The following is a 14201-nucleotide window of genomic DNA, read 5'->3' on the forward strand; positions in this document are numbered from 1 at the left end:
TCTCATTAAGCATTTGTGGTAAGACATGAAAACTGCTGTTATGAGACGCTCTCCATCCAACCTGGCTGAATCTCAGTCTCTAGATGCACAAAGCTGGTAGAGACAAACCGCAAAAGACTTGCTGCTGTAATTTCTGCGAAAGGTGGCTCTACTACGTAATGATATAGAAGGGCTGAATTTCTTTTGCCTGTTTACTATATACCAATATAACAATACTATTGCGAGCCATTGTTTATCTATATAAACGCGACTAGAGCTTCCATATCTGACTTTCTATCTACAAGTTAATTCAGCTAAGTAGGATTTTGGAGGTTTAGAGGGTTGTAAGGTGTGAGCATTTCCTTCAGATTCTATGGGTCAAGACCTTTGAGAGCCTCATAAACATCCCAAAAAGAACAGTTCAATCCATCATACAAAAATATAAAATAAAGTATTCTACAACTGCAAACCTACCAAAACATGCTCTACCCAAACTGACAGATCAAGCAAGGAGAGCACTGGTCAGAGAAGCAGCCAGGAGGCCCATGGTCACTCTGGAGGAGCTGCAGAGATCCGCAGCTCAGACGAGAAGGAGAATCTGTCCACAGTGATTCTGAACTAGCTGGAGCTTATGAAGTAATTCACATGGACTTTCAGCCAAAAGAACATTACTGTAGTCCAGTCTCTATGTTATGAATGCATGCCAAGAGCCATGTATAATAGATGTGTGGACAGACAATATCTAAAATGTAAATGACCTGTATTAAAAACATAAAAATGTTGTCTAGCCAAGGTTAATCATACACTGACAAAGAAATACTTCCTTATTTATTACTGGCAACATTGCAAGAGATAAGGAACCAGAATAAATAAGCAGCGATTTCTAAATGACTCCAGAAAGAGAGAGAGAAAGAGAGAGACAAGACAGACTTGAACATTCACAGATTTAAGAACATTCATCTCTACATACTGCTAGATCACAAGGTAATACAATAATAACTGAATATATGCAGTGTTCTATATTTATTATATACTTTTTGATCAGTGTTTTGATCATTGCTTTTCACACACAGAGTGTTTTTGTCAAACATGCTGACTTTGGGGTTTCTGCTGCTGATATGTCTACACCTCTGTGAATCCAAACCAAGTAAGTACCTCTACATCCACCTCTAACATTCAAGAGTCTCTTATAAAATAACAAATTAGTTCTAGATGATGAGAAGTAGGGTGGAAAATTGCTATTAAGTCCAGTTCCACATGGGTTGCCAGATTGACACACAGCTGATCAACAAACATACAAACAACTAGTCAAAGGTTTTGGAATACCTTTATTTTTTAGTTGTCCAGTGGAGTTGTGTTGGCCCAGACAAGCTGCTTTTTTATTTCGTCATCTTAGCAAATACTTAACTACTGCTAAGCACTGTTTCACCTGTCAGACCTCTAATTCTTCTCTTCACTACTGAAACTAAACCTTACTGAAGCACAGCGATTACCTGTTTAGGAGACAATTAGTCAGCTCCCACATATCCACACTGTTTGCATGCCGTTGTGTTCTGTACCTGGCAACTCAGGGTGTGGAACTGGGAATGGGGGAGTGGTGGTGGTGGGCAGGTTTAGAGGCTAAAACCCACACAGATTAGCAAGACTTACCACACAGTCTGAATAAGAGCACACTGAGAATACATGTCATGTCATGGGTTATTACAGAAAATATTACTACAAAAATATACTTAATTGTCCTTTAACCCTTTAAACTCTAGGCTGTTTTGGTGTGTTTTTTCTCCGTTTTTGTCAGTTCCTCTTTCAGGTCTTATAACACAGTAATTATATCAGACAGACACATGCCCTGATCTCTTTTACTCCAGAAGACATACGGCTGCTCAAAAATATCATCATTTAAAATGTAAAAGGAAGCAGAATTGTTATATTTTCCTGGAACTGGCCATGTTTTAGTCAACATTTTACCAAGCTCCTGTTTTTTTTTCTTTTTTTGTTTTTACTTATTTTTAAATGTATAGACTTTAAATATATTCACACCCAAGATATCTTTTCAAAAATGATTAGGCTAGAGTGTATATGAGTTGAAGGCATAAGAATATTGATGATTTGAGTTCATTACATGGTTTATTAATTATTACGTTGACAAAATACAAAAGGTAAATAAATACTAAAGGTAAATAATATTGGTTGGGGAAGGAGATCTCACTTTTTTAGGTGTTTTTCTCAATGGGTTTCTTGTAGATTTAGCTTTACTGCACTGGGATGAAATCACTATTTTTTAGAAAGAGTAAGTTCCGCCCTTTCTAACCATATATGGATTATGTTTATGTGAGAAGGGATTCCTGAGTAATTAAGCTGAGAACACAAGGTGCGATTCTGGACGGAAAATCCGTCCGTAGGGTTCTAAGGGTTAAATCTCGAGGAGAAGCAGTAGTTCTGGAGGCAGATTCCAGAACTTTTAGAACCACAAGTTCAACGATTTGCAGCATAATGTGCTTTATTTATCATCTGTCACTGCAGTGAGCGCAATGTACGTAATTCAGGAATCGGACGCTCCGTGTATCAACATCAACGACTCAAATTCCAACCACGAAATTGAGAAGCTTCTTGAGAGGATGAGATATGTGGCCCGGAGCTGCAAAGAAATCAGAGACAAGTATCGAATTTATGAAGGTAAACCGGGTGCTGTTTTTGGTTTTTCACTTTCTTCTTTTTCTCAATTAGCTTTCTCTAACCAATCAGATGGTGATGATGATAATGATGATGTTTGTGCACATACAGACGGTCTGTACTACCTGACAACGGACAGTGGGGTTGTCTACCAGACCTACTGCGATATGACCACTGCTGGAGGCGGCTGGACGCTGGTGGCCAGTGTGCACGAGAACAACATGTATGGGAAGTGCACTGTAGGTGACCGCTGGTCCAGCCAGCAAGGTAATAACATTAATACCCCTGAAGGAGACGGAACCTGGGCTAATCGGGTTACATTTGGAACTGCAGAAGCTGCCACCAGTGACGACTACAAGGTACAGTAAGATGCTATGTGTTTGTCTATATTAAACACATTTCATTTTTCTGATAGTTTGAGTAGCTGTAAGGATTCTCAGCAAATGCTAATGATGATTTCGAAGAACCCCCAGCCATGTATATTTTTGGGAGCTTGGTAAACAGTACAATGGGCAGAATTCTACAATTCTACATAAGAACAGTGGCGTGAAATGTAAAACATGGTGGTGGTAGTGGTGTGATGGTCCGGGGCTGCTTTGCTGCTTCAGGATCTGGAAGCAGGAATTCTGCTGTTTACCAGACAATCCTGAAGGAGAATGTCTGTCTACCCGTTCATGACCTCAAGCTCAGGTGTACTTGGGTTCTGCAGCAGGACAATGACCCAAAGCACACAAACAATTCCACCTTTGAATGGCAAAAAAAAAAAAAAACTAAATTAAGGTTTAAAAGTGACATTCACTGATTGAAGACATTTATGCTAGAGAACCCTCTAATGTGGCCAAATTAAAACGAGTGTTAGCCAAATCATTAAAAAAAAAATGAAGCAGAAATGATATCATTAAGAACTATGTACAGTAGCAGTGACTCAGCCATAGTCTTGTCTGCAACTCTTGCCTACAGAATCCTGGGTATTACGACATCGTGGCTCAGGATGTGTCTGTGTGGCACGTTCCCAATAACGTTCAGCTACAGCTGTGGACCACCGCTTCCATCTTACGCTACCACACCGACAATCGCTTCCTCAGTCTTCATGGAGGAAACCTTTTCTACTTATTCAAGGTGAGAAGAAAAAACACACTCTTGTGGCTTGCAAACGCATTACTTACACTAATACTTGTGAATATGTTTGGATTTCTACTGAATTTAAAGTGTATTTTGTGCCCCTACCTACACAGAATAACCAAAAACACTATAACGACTATAAAATTGCCACCTCTGACTTTCAAATTGGTGGCTGTAGCCTGAAAAACCTTCATGCCACATGTATCATATTTTTTGCACTAGAAGGTGCACGTAAAATCCTTTAATTTTCCCAAAAGTCACCAGTGTGCCTTATAATCCGGTGTGTTTTATGTATGAATTCTACCAGTCAGTTTGTAAAGAGCAGTAAAGATACTCTGCTGAGGTAAAGAGTTATACAGGAGTTTCAGTTTAGTTCTCCAGTTCAGAGGGGAGTATAATCAGCCTGTAGCCTGCTGCTAACCCTGGCTAGCACTGCTGGAGCAGTATTAGCATCAGATTATAGCTAAGTGGGACAAACCGGTAGCTAATATCGCCCTGGTTTACCGGAACACTCAGGGTTCCTTAGTGTAGCACTATTGGATCTATTATGCAAAGAAGAATGGGCAAAGAAAACCCCCCAAAAGACTTGCAGCTGTAATTGCTTGGATTAAAACCGTATTCATATTTTTTAATTCCATTTTACAACTATGTGCTCTTTTGTGTTTGTTTGTATCACTTAAAATCTTTATAAAATACGTTAAAATTGTGGTTGTAAGGAGACAAAATGTAAAAAATGTTCAAGCGGTATGAAGTCACTGTATATAATATTGTATTAAAGGTGTATGATGTCCAAAATCAGTGAAAGCCTAATGTTGACATGACCATCATGTCCATGACCATGGTAAATGCAAGTGCCCAATTTGTTTATTCTTATTTATTCTGCCCACAGAAATTCCCAGTAAAATATGGAATAGGAGCTTGTCTTGTTAATAATGGACCAGCTGTCCCGGTGGTGTACGATACTGGAAACAGGGACTACACCAGCAATCTCTATGGACCCAACTCCAGAAGTATATCTTACAGTTATTGTTTTAGTAATTAAGAACAATTGTTTTATTGTACTCTCTAGTTTAAATAGAAACAAATAATAATAAATATTGAATCTTTCTTTCAGGAGAGTTTGAGTCTGGCTTCATCACTTTCAGAGTGTTCAACTATGAGAAGGCAGCCATGGCCATCTGTTCTGGCGTTAGACCAATAAGGGGCTGCAACACAGAACATGTGAGTTAACAGAAAGACACAATGATATTTAGTCTTGATATTTGTAGTGCACAGTGGACCAACACCAGCAGATGACATGTCTCTCCAAACCATCACTGATCATCAGTAAATTTAGCATTTCATTTGTAAATCAAGGGAGCAGAGTCTGGAGGAAGAGTGGAGAGACACACAGTCCAAACTGCTCGAGGTCTAGTGTGAAGTTTCCACCAATCAGTGATGGTTTGGAGAGACATGTCTATCATCTGCTGGTGTTGATCCACTGTGTTTTATTATCAAGTCTAAAGTCAGTGCAGTTTTTTTTCCCGCACAATCTTACAGGACTTCATGCTTCCCTCCGCTGACAATTTTTATGGAAATGCAGATTTAATTTTACAGCACCACACTGCCAAATGTACCACTTATATAATAACAACCTAATTTTCTGAGACACTGATTTTTGGGTTTTCATTGGCTGTAAGCCATAATCATCAACAATAAAATAAATAAATGCTTAAAATAGATCACTCTCTGTGTAATACATATATATAATATATGAATTTCACATTTTGAACTGAATTACTATTTTTTTTTTAATGCACTAGTACATGTATACCCATTTCTTTAAGCATTCTAGATTCCAAAGGACCTAAACTATTTTTTTTCTTTGGCTTTTACATGACTTGGAAGCTGAATTACATAGATATTTGATTTACTATTGGCTTATGGATATACTGTATTTGTTGCAGTATTGTATCGGGGGAGGAGGTTATTTCCAAGAGGGTTCACCCATGCAGTGTGGAGATTTCACATCATTTGACTGGAGCGGCTACGGGACGAATACAGAATGGAGTGCCTCCAGAGAGATCACCGAATCTGCTGTGCTTTTCTTCTACCGATGAGCTGCTGGGAGCTGCTAGTGTAAAATACTGGATACTGAATTGTATATAAATGCTCTGAAAGTGTGTTATTGGGACCTGCTGCTGGACTCCGCTGTAAATCTGAGGATGGACCATAATGTATAATAAAACTAAACTCATTCCTTCTTTCTGAAGATCCGCTGATATAATTTTGCCTTTCAAATAGAAATCAAATAAATGTGAAAAAAAAAACCCTCAAACTGCATCGTCTCATTTTTGTCTTGTAATCTCACTATAAGTATATGTAGTTTATATATACAGTGGCGTGAAAAAAGAAATTGGCCCCCTACAGTTTTCTTTTGTTTTTCCTTTTTTGTTATACTTAAAATTTTCAGACTGTTAAACACACTTTAATATCAGACAAATACACTGATGGTCAGTTATGGGTGGAGGACACACCCATCATCCAAATAAATGGTGTAATTTCTGTGTGATGTACTTAGAAATGCAAAGTAAACTTTACCTTATGTTCTGTGTGTGTTAGCTGTTTAAATTAGGTAATATTTACTTACAATATGGAGCACACTCTAATCAAATAAAGTGAGAGCCAATTGTTGTCTTACATTTTTACATTTTTTGAATTTTAAATAAATTGTTTAAAAAGAGTTTAAAAAATGTATATGTTTGAATGTAACCTGTTCGGTGCTTCGAGCAGAAATAAAAGAATAAATAAATTAATGTAAAGTCATTGTGGAGGAAAAGGTAAATACAGTTTAAATACAATGTAAATTAAGTACATTTTACAACGGATACGTTCAGTATGAGTAGCATTAAATTTAAGACTTTAATTAGATTTTTAACATTTAACACAATCATATCTACTTATTTTGTCTCAAATTTTTTGATTAGAGAATATTATTTACATCTACTCAATATTATATTTTGTAGAGTTAAATGACTTACTTTAACTAACTCCTAATCAAGCCTCCAAATCTGCCCACTGCAATTTACCCAGTCCTATTTCTACACTCAGGGTTGCCAGGTATATACACAACAGCTTGCAAACAGTGTGCTGCCGCCATACAGACGCACAAGCTGGCTAATTTTCTGCTGAACAGGTAATCACTGATCTTCAGCAAGGTTTGCCAACCATAGCTAGGTAATGTACCATCAGTGGCGAATTAGAGACAGTAATTTTGGACATTGAAACCAAATGTTACACTATATTACACCGATATTACACTCGTTATTAAAAGCTTAGTCTCGAAAAACGTGATTCATTGCAGCACTGTAGAACCACAATTAGTTTAAACAAAAAAAAGATCTCGATTTTAAATTAGGTGAACATTTGTGGGCACATCTACAATCAAACGAAGATATTTAATTATTCATGCATAATAAATAATGGTTTCTGGTATAATTAACTCAAGTTCTCAGTGAACATTACTTAACAATCTAAAAGCAACTGGTTTTCTCACATATTTTAAAGTAAATTCAACTTATACAGTGAGCCTGCTTAACATAAATTTTTTTTTTAATTGACTGACACCCCTACACTGTAGACTTTGGACATCTGGCCCACTGAAATAATTAATAGCCTTAAATAAATGACACTGTTGATCAAGAAACCACTCCTCACAGCGCCCTGTCAATAAAACTGAACCTCACCCGACATGCCTCAAATGAAAGTACAAATATACCAAACAGTTCTGTAAACACACACAACTGTGCAAACTAGATATGCATACATTATATGTATATATGTCTATATGTTATAGTATATACATACACTACATAAACATACCTTGACACTATGAGTATAGTCTTCCTTGGGTTTTTGCCAAGACAGAGAGACATAAATAGGCTCCACTCTCTCCAGCAGGACACTCATCCGGATCAAGAAACAGCACTACAGCACAGCAGGTAATGTCTTAATTACTATTTTACTACTTATCCAACGATAAAAATGTAGTGACAGAACAATGTCAGTTTTTTGTTCTTTTTTTTTGCAGACATTTCTCAAAACATGTCGTCTCTACTGGCGTTTGAATTTCTGCTGATGTGCCTGTCAGCGGAAATGCTTTCCTGTGAATCAGGTAAGAACGTCTTAACAAATCTAAAAATGTGCAAAAAAATGTTGTAAAACTAAATGAAAGTTTAAAGAGTTTAAAGTTTAAAGTTAAAGAGTGGCTCCTAATCCTTGTAAAGGGGTTCTCTAAGAACAGGGTTGGGAACATATACCAGGGCAATTAATTGATTTTTATCGATTAATTAAAATGTACAGTTAAGGACAATGTGTTTTTATGAACAATCAACTGTCTCTTAGTTTAAACTTCGAGCTCCCTTGGTTTAAATGGCCCTCCTGGGGGCTCCAAGTGGTCCAGTGGGCTAAGTGCTGCCACTATAATCTGTAAATACTTATGCTGAAGAAACCTTGCATGATAAAGAGTATGTCAACGTTCTGTCGTTACAGCTGACGTCACGCCTACATATGTGGCTCGAAGCTGCAAAGAAATTCGAGATAAGTACCAGAAAAAAACAGGTAAGGCTGAATCTGGACATTTTGAAGTTCTCCAAAAGAATAACACTCAGATTTTACACTCAGACCAATCCATGATGTTTATTCACAATCAGATGGTCTGTACTACCTGACAACGGAGAGTGGGGTGGTCTACCAGACCTACTGTGATATGACCACTGCTGGAGGCGGCTGGACGCTGGTGGCCAGTGTGCACGAGAACAACATGTATGGGAAGTGCACTGTAGGTGACCGCTGGTCCAGCCAGCAAGGCAATGACATTAATAGGCCTGAAGGAGATGGAACCTGGGCTAATCGGGTTACATTTGGAACTCCTGAAGGTGCCACCAGTGACGACTACAAGGTACATAATGATGTACTACCTATTGATGATAGTACTGGAGTGCTGGATGTCAACCCACCATAAATTGTACCCACCTGTTTAACAGTCTATCCCTCGTTCCTCTCACAGAATCCTGGGTATTATGACATCAAGGCTCAGGATGTGTCTGTGTGGCACGTTCCCAATAACGCCGAGACGCAGCAATGGAGGTACAATTCCATCTTACGCTACCACACCGAAAACCACTTTCTCGACAACAATGGAGGAAACCTCTATAGCTTATTCAAGGTAAGATCAGAAACTGTACTGAAAAAACAGTACTGTATAATGTTCCAAGTCAAGTAAAAACAATGCTATAAGAGCAGACACTGTACAGTATCAAGTTACGACTATTGTCCTATAGACTACAGGCGTTGGACAATGAAACTGAAACACCTGTCATTTTAGTGTGGAAGGTTTCATGTTTAAATTGGACCAGCCTGGTGGCCAATCTTCATTAATTGCACATTGCACCAGTAAGAGCAGTAAGAGTTTGAAGGTTCAATTAGCAGGGTAAGAGCACAGTTCTGCTCTAAATATTGCAATGCACACAACATTATGGGTGACAAACCAGAGTTCAAAAGAGGACAAATTGTTGGTGCAGGTCTTGCTGCCGCATCTGTGACCAAGACAGCAAGTCTTTGTGATGTATCAAGAGTCACGGTATCCAGGGTAATGTCAGCATATCACCAAGAAGGACCAACCACATCCAACAGGATTAACTGTGGACGCTGTGAGAGGAAGCTGTCTGAAAGGGATGTTTGGGTGCTAACCCGGATTGTATACAAAAAACAAAAAACCACGGCTGATCAAATCACGGCAGAATTCAGTGTGCACCTCAGAACTGTCCTTCGGGACAATAAATTATTGTGGTCTAAAGCCAGGTGTTTCAGTTTCATTGTCCAACCCCTGTAACTCAAATAAAGGAACAGAAACTGTAATATAGTGAAAATATGAGTATTGTTTCAAAATTTAACTCAATTAAAAAAAACAGATACAGTACTATAATAATAGGATTCATTTGTCTGAGACAATGTGTCAATCCTATGATGACTTCTTATGGCTTTTGAGTGAACTGCACAGTGAACTGCATGTTTATGTATTTTTTTTATTATTATTATTATTTTCTGATTAGAAATACCCAGTGAAGTACGGACTTGGAGTTTGCCGTACTAATAATGGACCTTCTGCACCGGTGGTGTACGATTTGGGAAATAAAGTTACCAACAAGTTCTTGTATGGTCCCAACCCAAGAGGTATGTACTAGGAATTTTGTGTTGTATGTTGTAAAGGAACACGTCATAGTCTCGTCCTCTGGTCTGTTTCTTTGGTTACGTACTTTCCTCTGCACGTGCCCTGGGTGTTTATCCCGTGTCTCCACCCCTGTCTTCAGTGTGCTCACCTGTTTGTTTATAGCTCCGCCCCCTTGTTACTAGTCCCAGATGTTTCTTGTTTTCTGTGCCCGTCTGTGTTTATATATAGCGCCCTTTGTTCCTGTGTCCTGTCTGTCGTCTGTGGTTTTACATCCTATAGTCAGTCAAGTTACTTGTTTTCATGTTTTACTGTTTCTATGTTCTCGTGTTTTTTCAGGTTTTTGGTTCTTTTGTTTGTTTGTTTATTTGTTTTTAAATAATCACACTCGCAAGTGCGTCCGCTCTCTACGTTCCTGCTTCCAACCTGACGGAACGGCTAAATTTTAAAAAATCATATCGATCTGGTTGATTACTGTAAACAGTTTTCTCTCAAAGTCCATATCTTTACCTTGTTTAGTAAATGGAACAACACAAAAAACATAATTTCAAACTCTAAAAATAGGCCGGACAATATTGTTGCCACCTTTTTTGTGTGAGGCATGTGTTGCTTGTTTAAATTCACTTGTGGTGAGTCACAAGTGTGGGCAATATATATAAAAAAAAAAATTAAAAAAAAATCACAGGAGAGGAGAGAAACTGATTCAGTCTTTGCATTGTGCCACACTAAAGCATGGAGAACAGAAAGAGGAGAGGAGAACTTGTTAAGGACTTGTGGACCACCTTCTTTCAAGGGTCTTTAGTGTTTACACACCTTTCGTAGTGGAACACACAAAGACAGACTTGCCAAGTCTCCCGGAGGTTGCGGGAGTCTACCGCATTTCAATAACAGCCCAGTCCAGGTCCAGGTCAGGGTACCTCCTAAAAACTTCTTTTTGCAACTTGGGATGGCTGCAAAGAGTGCACAAGCTAACCAGCATCTGTGTTAACCATACTAAGTAATGCTGGTTTACAAACACGCTTAAGCACATATACAGATACCAAACATCTTGGCTGATCCGCTAAATTTGGAAGCAGTGATTGGTCATTCTGTCATGATACTTTGATTTTCACAAAATGATGTGCCTAAAAAGATCTAAGATACCGTCTCACTTTGAAGATACTTTGTACTCACTGTTATTTGTCTTTATTTGAATCCTTTAGGAGAGTTTGAGCCTGGATTCATCGCTTTCAGAGTTTTCAACAACGAGAGGGCGGCCATGGCCATCTGCTCTGGAGTCAGACCGACCGGCTGCAATACAGAACATGTGAGTTATCACACTCATGTAAAATCTAGCAATCTAGATACAACAACTTAGATATATTTGATTCTCAGTGTTACAAAGAGTTTTTTTTTTACTTACCAAAAGGCTCAGAAGTCTCTGAATTTGCAAGTTTTTTTTTTTTGCAAACTTGAGCAAAGTGGGGTTTTAAAGTTTGGGAGCTCTTTCAAATATTTACAATAATTCTGCATGAATACTACCTAAAACATAAAAAAAATAAAAGTATATAAAGTAGATAAAAAGAACCCAGTTAAACAAAGTATGTAAAGTGGCAAAAGTATGTGAACCAATGCTTTCAGTATTTTCAATTGCTAATCAGTCCTAAAGACTAATTCGGAGGAAATTTAGCCCATTCTTTATACAGAATAGCTTCAACTCTGAGATATTTGTAGGTTTCCTCACATTAACTGCTCTCTTCAGGTCCTTCCACAACATTTAGGGCCCTATTTTAGCAATCTATACACTGATCATGTCAGTGTGTCTTTGGTGCTGTGAGGGCCCCAAAAAAAAAACCCGCCTGTAAATGCACATAAATTAGGCATAAATTAACTCTCTCACTTAATCATGGGTGTGTTTTGGGCGTAAAGTGTCACTTGTTATTCCCTTTAAGAACCAGATGAGCTCTGACTTTGGCACGTTCGTATCTTAACAGTGTGGCACGTTCATGCTGAGAAGGTGCACCAGCAGCTAATTTTAAGGGAACAGCAATGTTATTTTATTCTTTATTCTGTTTATAGTTAAGTTAAAATTTGGAAATTCAGCATGAGAATATTCTTTGTCATGTGTTGCAGTACTGTATCGGGGGTGGAGGGCATTTCCCCGAAGCGGCACCGAGACAGTGTGGAGATTTTCCCAGTTTTGACTGGAGCGGCTACGGGACTAACATAGAATGGAGCGCCTCCAAAGAGATCACTGAAGCTGCTGTGTTTCTGTTCTACCGCTGAGATCCAGATCACTTCAGACAACTTCAGCTCTATCGTTCTCTTTCTTTCTCTATCTATCCTTTATTATACAGATTATATAGTAAAATCGTTTCTTAATAGGTGATGGTAACTCTTATGTAGAATTATAGATATTACAACATTGACATTATAAAACTGATTAGAAGCAGGCTCCAAATACATGTTAGCTACATTAGCCTCATAACAACAGTACTAATTAGTGAATTATAAACTCCAAATATATGTTAGCTACATATTAGCCCCATAACAGCAGTGCTAATTAGTGGAATATAAGATCCAAATACATGTTAGCTACATTAGCCTTATAACAACAGTACTAATTAGTGGAACATAAGCTCCAAATACATGTTAGCTACATTAGCCTCATAACAACAGTACTAATTAGTGGAACATAAGCTCCAAATACATGTTAGCTACATTAGCCTCATAATAACAGTGCTAATTAGTGAATTATAAGCTCCAAATACATGTTAGCTACATTAGCCTCATAACAACAGAGCTAATTAGTGGATTATAAGCTCCAAATACATGTTAGCTACATTAGCCTCATAACAACAGTGACATCTTCTGAGGTAAATGCTTTCACTACTTGACAGATAGCTATATTAGACTCATATATCTAGTGCTAATTTGTAGGTTATGAACAGTTCTATTACTTGTTAGCTATATTAGCCTCATAATTCTAGTGCTAATAAGTGAGATACAACTTTCACTACTTGTTAGCTAACTACCTAAATATCATAGCTCTATTGCTATATTGTGATGTAGAAGCTTCCTCTAATTTTTCGCTAGTTATATTATCTTTATAGCACCAACACTAATGCGGCGAGGTTTACGCTAACACTTTTTAGCTAGATGTTATTTGAGATGTACCAGTTCTTATGTGCAGTAAAAATGGAGATTTGTTTTTGTGAAATTGATTATAAGTATCTTGTGTATTTACCACTAAGAAAGTTCCGTGATGAAGCTGTGCCAACGTTCCCCATCTCCCCCAATCCCTACACAGTTTTTACTTCATGTTGTAGTTTAATTCACTTCAAAACCTAAAGAGTTACAATAACCAAGAAACGATTTTCTATGTTTTCATTTTGTGATTTTCTCTGTACTGAAACAAAAATATATATATAAAGCATATTAAAAAAGAAAAATCTTTCTGTTTTTGATCATCTTGCATTCATGTCATTGGACAGACGGTCTTATCCAGAGTGATTTATAAACGTGCTTAACCTTTCACTCAAAACATACAAAAGTAGTATCAATAAATTCTAGAAACATTTAAGCTCTAATAAAACCAGAACTGAGCCACACAACAACCCTAAATCTTGTCTTACACAATTCTTTTTTATTACTATCCTAGCCGCTAATATCTCTTATCTTCAGATGGTAAACGGCCAGTTTGTGAAGAGACTTGAGAAGTAAACTGATACCAAGTGTAATAATGGATGCTAACTGCTTTATTTAATTTATTGTATGCATCTAGAGTGAATACATAATGAGTTTAAACCTGAAAGATTATTGGCTCTCCCTGCTGGCTCTCTCACACACTTGCACTTCGCTCTGTACACAGAGCAGCACAGAAAACACTGCAATATGACTTAAAATAAATGATTCATTGTTCAGTACAATTTATATATTTTATTTTTATTTTATGTATTTTGTCTTTTACACTTATTCGGCCAAATGTTTTTGTTTCACAAATAGTCTGTGTATAAAATATTTATATAAGTGTATTTCTAACTTCACTAAACCTTTTCTATTCATGTTCTGGTTTTACTCAACAAAAGGTTTTAAATTTATTAATTTAAAATTTTGTTCACACCAGCAGGGGGCACTGGAATGTCAAAAAAACATCAGCACCTGGGGAAAAAGAAAATTTGACAAAAAGGCACTTTGGGCAGTAAGAGCCAAACAGGCAGGTGCCCCAGCCCACTCTGCACTT

At 37.6% G+C, this 14201-nt stretch overlaps 3 protein-coding genes across 3 annotated transcripts in view; 2 read left to right on the forward strand and 1 right to left on the reverse strand.

The window, feature by feature from the left end:
• Nucleotides 1–11228, reverse strand: part of hgsnat (heparan-alpha-glucosaminide N-acetyltransferase) — a 37628-nt gene extending 26400 nt beyond the window's left edge. Inside the window, exon 1 of the mRNA XM_022681686.2 lies at nucleotides 11153–11228. The gene's annotated coding sequence lies outside the window, so the exon portion shown is untranslated. The remainder of the gene's footprint in view (nucleotides 1–11152) is intronic.
• LOC103035384 (intelectin-like) lies at nucleotides 661–6003 on the forward strand. Its single transcript, XM_049472487.1, has 8 exons — nucleotides 661–963; nucleotides 1053–1126; nucleotides 2500–2652; nucleotides 2761–3008; nucleotides 3610–3768; nucleotides 4661–4781; nucleotides 4886–4992; nucleotides 5718–6003. Exons 2-8 carry the CDS (start codon nucleotides 1069–1071, stop codon nucleotides 5868–5870), a joined length of 999 nt encoding a protein of 332 aa, XP_049328444.1. The 5' UTR covers nucleotides 661–963; nucleotides 1053–1068; the 3' UTR covers nucleotides 5871–6003.
• On the forward strand, nucleotides 7568–13362 carry LOC103036009 (intelectin-like). The gene is made up of 8 exons (XM_022681687.2): nucleotides 7568–7751; nucleotides 7841–7924; nucleotides 8302–8370; nucleotides 8463–8710; nucleotides 8819–8977; nucleotides 9864–9984; nucleotides 11182–11285; nucleotides 12092–13362. The coding sequence occupies exons 2-8, from the start codon at nucleotides 7855–7857 to the stop codon at nucleotides 12242–12244; spliced, it is 924 nt and encodes a 307-aa protein (XP_022537408.2). The 5' UTR covers nucleotides 7568–7751; nucleotides 7841–7854; the 3' UTR covers nucleotides 12245–13362.
• Nucleotides 13363–14201: the final 839 nt, after the last annotated feature.

This window comes from Astyanax mexicanus, chromosome 25, assembly GCF_023375975.1.
Source record: "Astyanax mexicanus isolate ESR-SI-001 chromosome 25, AstMex3_surface, whole genome shotgun sequence".
Taxonomy (NCBI): domain Eukaryota; kingdom Metazoa; phylum Chordata; class Actinopteri; order Characiformes; family Acestrorhamphidae; genus Astyanax; species Astyanax mexicanus.